Source organism: Chiloscyllium plagiosum, unplaced genomic scaffold, assembly GCF_004010195.1.
Source record: "Chiloscyllium plagiosum isolate BGI_BamShark_2017 unplaced genomic scaffold, ASM401019v2 scaf_16885, whole genome shotgun sequence".
NCBI lineage: Eukaryota > Metazoa > Chordata > Chondrichthyes > Orectolobiformes > Hemiscylliidae > Chiloscyllium > Chiloscyllium plagiosum.
The window spans coordinates 1-1,100 of NW_025184337.1; the positions used below are offsets into that span (position 1 = coordinate 1).

The following is a 1,100-nucleotide window of genomic DNA, read 5'->3' on the forward strand; positions in this document are numbered from 1 at the left end:
TCCGTGCTGTACATCTCTATGATTTGTGGGAGTGAGGGTAAGAGTGTGGCTGGGTTTGAGGGATGGCTCCGTTCATGCTTTCTGGTGGGTTGGGGGGGAATGTCGACAGAGGGTCGAAGGCTGTGCGGGGGGTGAGAGGGGGAGGGGATGTCTCGCTGTGTTGCGTTGACCCGGCCTCTTCTCCACCTTCAGGACGATCAGACCCCGCTGCACTGTGCAGCCCGGCTGGGTCACCTCAAAGTTGTCAGGCTGCTCCTGGAGAACGGGGCCTGCCCGCTATCGGTCAGCACCACCGGCCACACTGCCCTGCACATGGCATCCCGGGAGGGCCACGTGGATGTGGCTGAGCTACTGCTGGACCGCGGTGCCTTGCTCGCTCACATGACCAAGGTAAGGAAGAGGGGAAAGGGAGGGAGAGCGAGATTTCTCTCAGGTCTTCGTGTGCCATCGTTTGGACTGTGGGTGTTTCAACGCATGCCCTGTCACGGGGTGGCGAGGGGGAGCTGGGTGAGTGGCTATTGCTGGGCGTTCGGGCCTGGTCATGTCTGGCAATCCCAGTCTGGAGCACCATCCCCACCCTCACGGCCGAGGGTCGGGGGGAGACCGGAATCCGACCCTCCCCATGACCTCAAACCCGGGTTTTCCGCAGGGAGAGCCAGGGACAGCAGGGGGGAAATCGCCACCCTCCACGTGGCTCCAGGCCCACAGCCATTTCCCCCACTCCCCCACCCCCCCCCGCCAAACCTCGGGCACGGAGTGGGGGTTTGGACAGGATTGACCAGGCCTGGGTCAGAGGAGAGTACCATCCTGTGCAGGGAGAGTGAGGGGTCACCCGGGGCTGATCGCTGTCTGATGCTGTCTGTGTCCGTGTTACAGAAAGGATTCAGCCCTCTCCACGTTGCGGCCAAATACGGAAGGTTCCGGGTGGCTGAGGTGCTACTGCAGCACGGAGCTGAGCCAAACAGTGCCGGGAAGGTAAACACCAGCTCCAACAACAGCCTCACGTGCACACTCACTCTCTCTCTCTCCCTCTCTCCTGTCTCTCCCTCTCTCTCTCCTTCCTTCTCTCTCTCTCTCCCTCTCTCCTCCCCCCCCCTCTC

General features: G+C 62.1%; 1 protein-coding gene across 1 annotated transcript in view; it reads left to right on the forward strand.

The window, feature by feature from the left end:
• Positions 1–147: 147 nt before the first annotated feature.
• Positions 148–1,100, forward strand: part of LOC122545514 (ankyrin-1-like) — a gene marked incomplete at its 3' end in the record, with an annotated part of 2,453 nt that continues 1,500 nt past the window's right edge. The window contains exons 1-2 of the mRNA XM_043684511.1: positions 148–390; positions 877–975. Coding sequence (XP_043540446.1) covers positions 148–390; positions 877–975 — 342 coding nt within the window. The remainder of the gene's footprint in view (positions 391–876; positions 976–1,100) is intronic.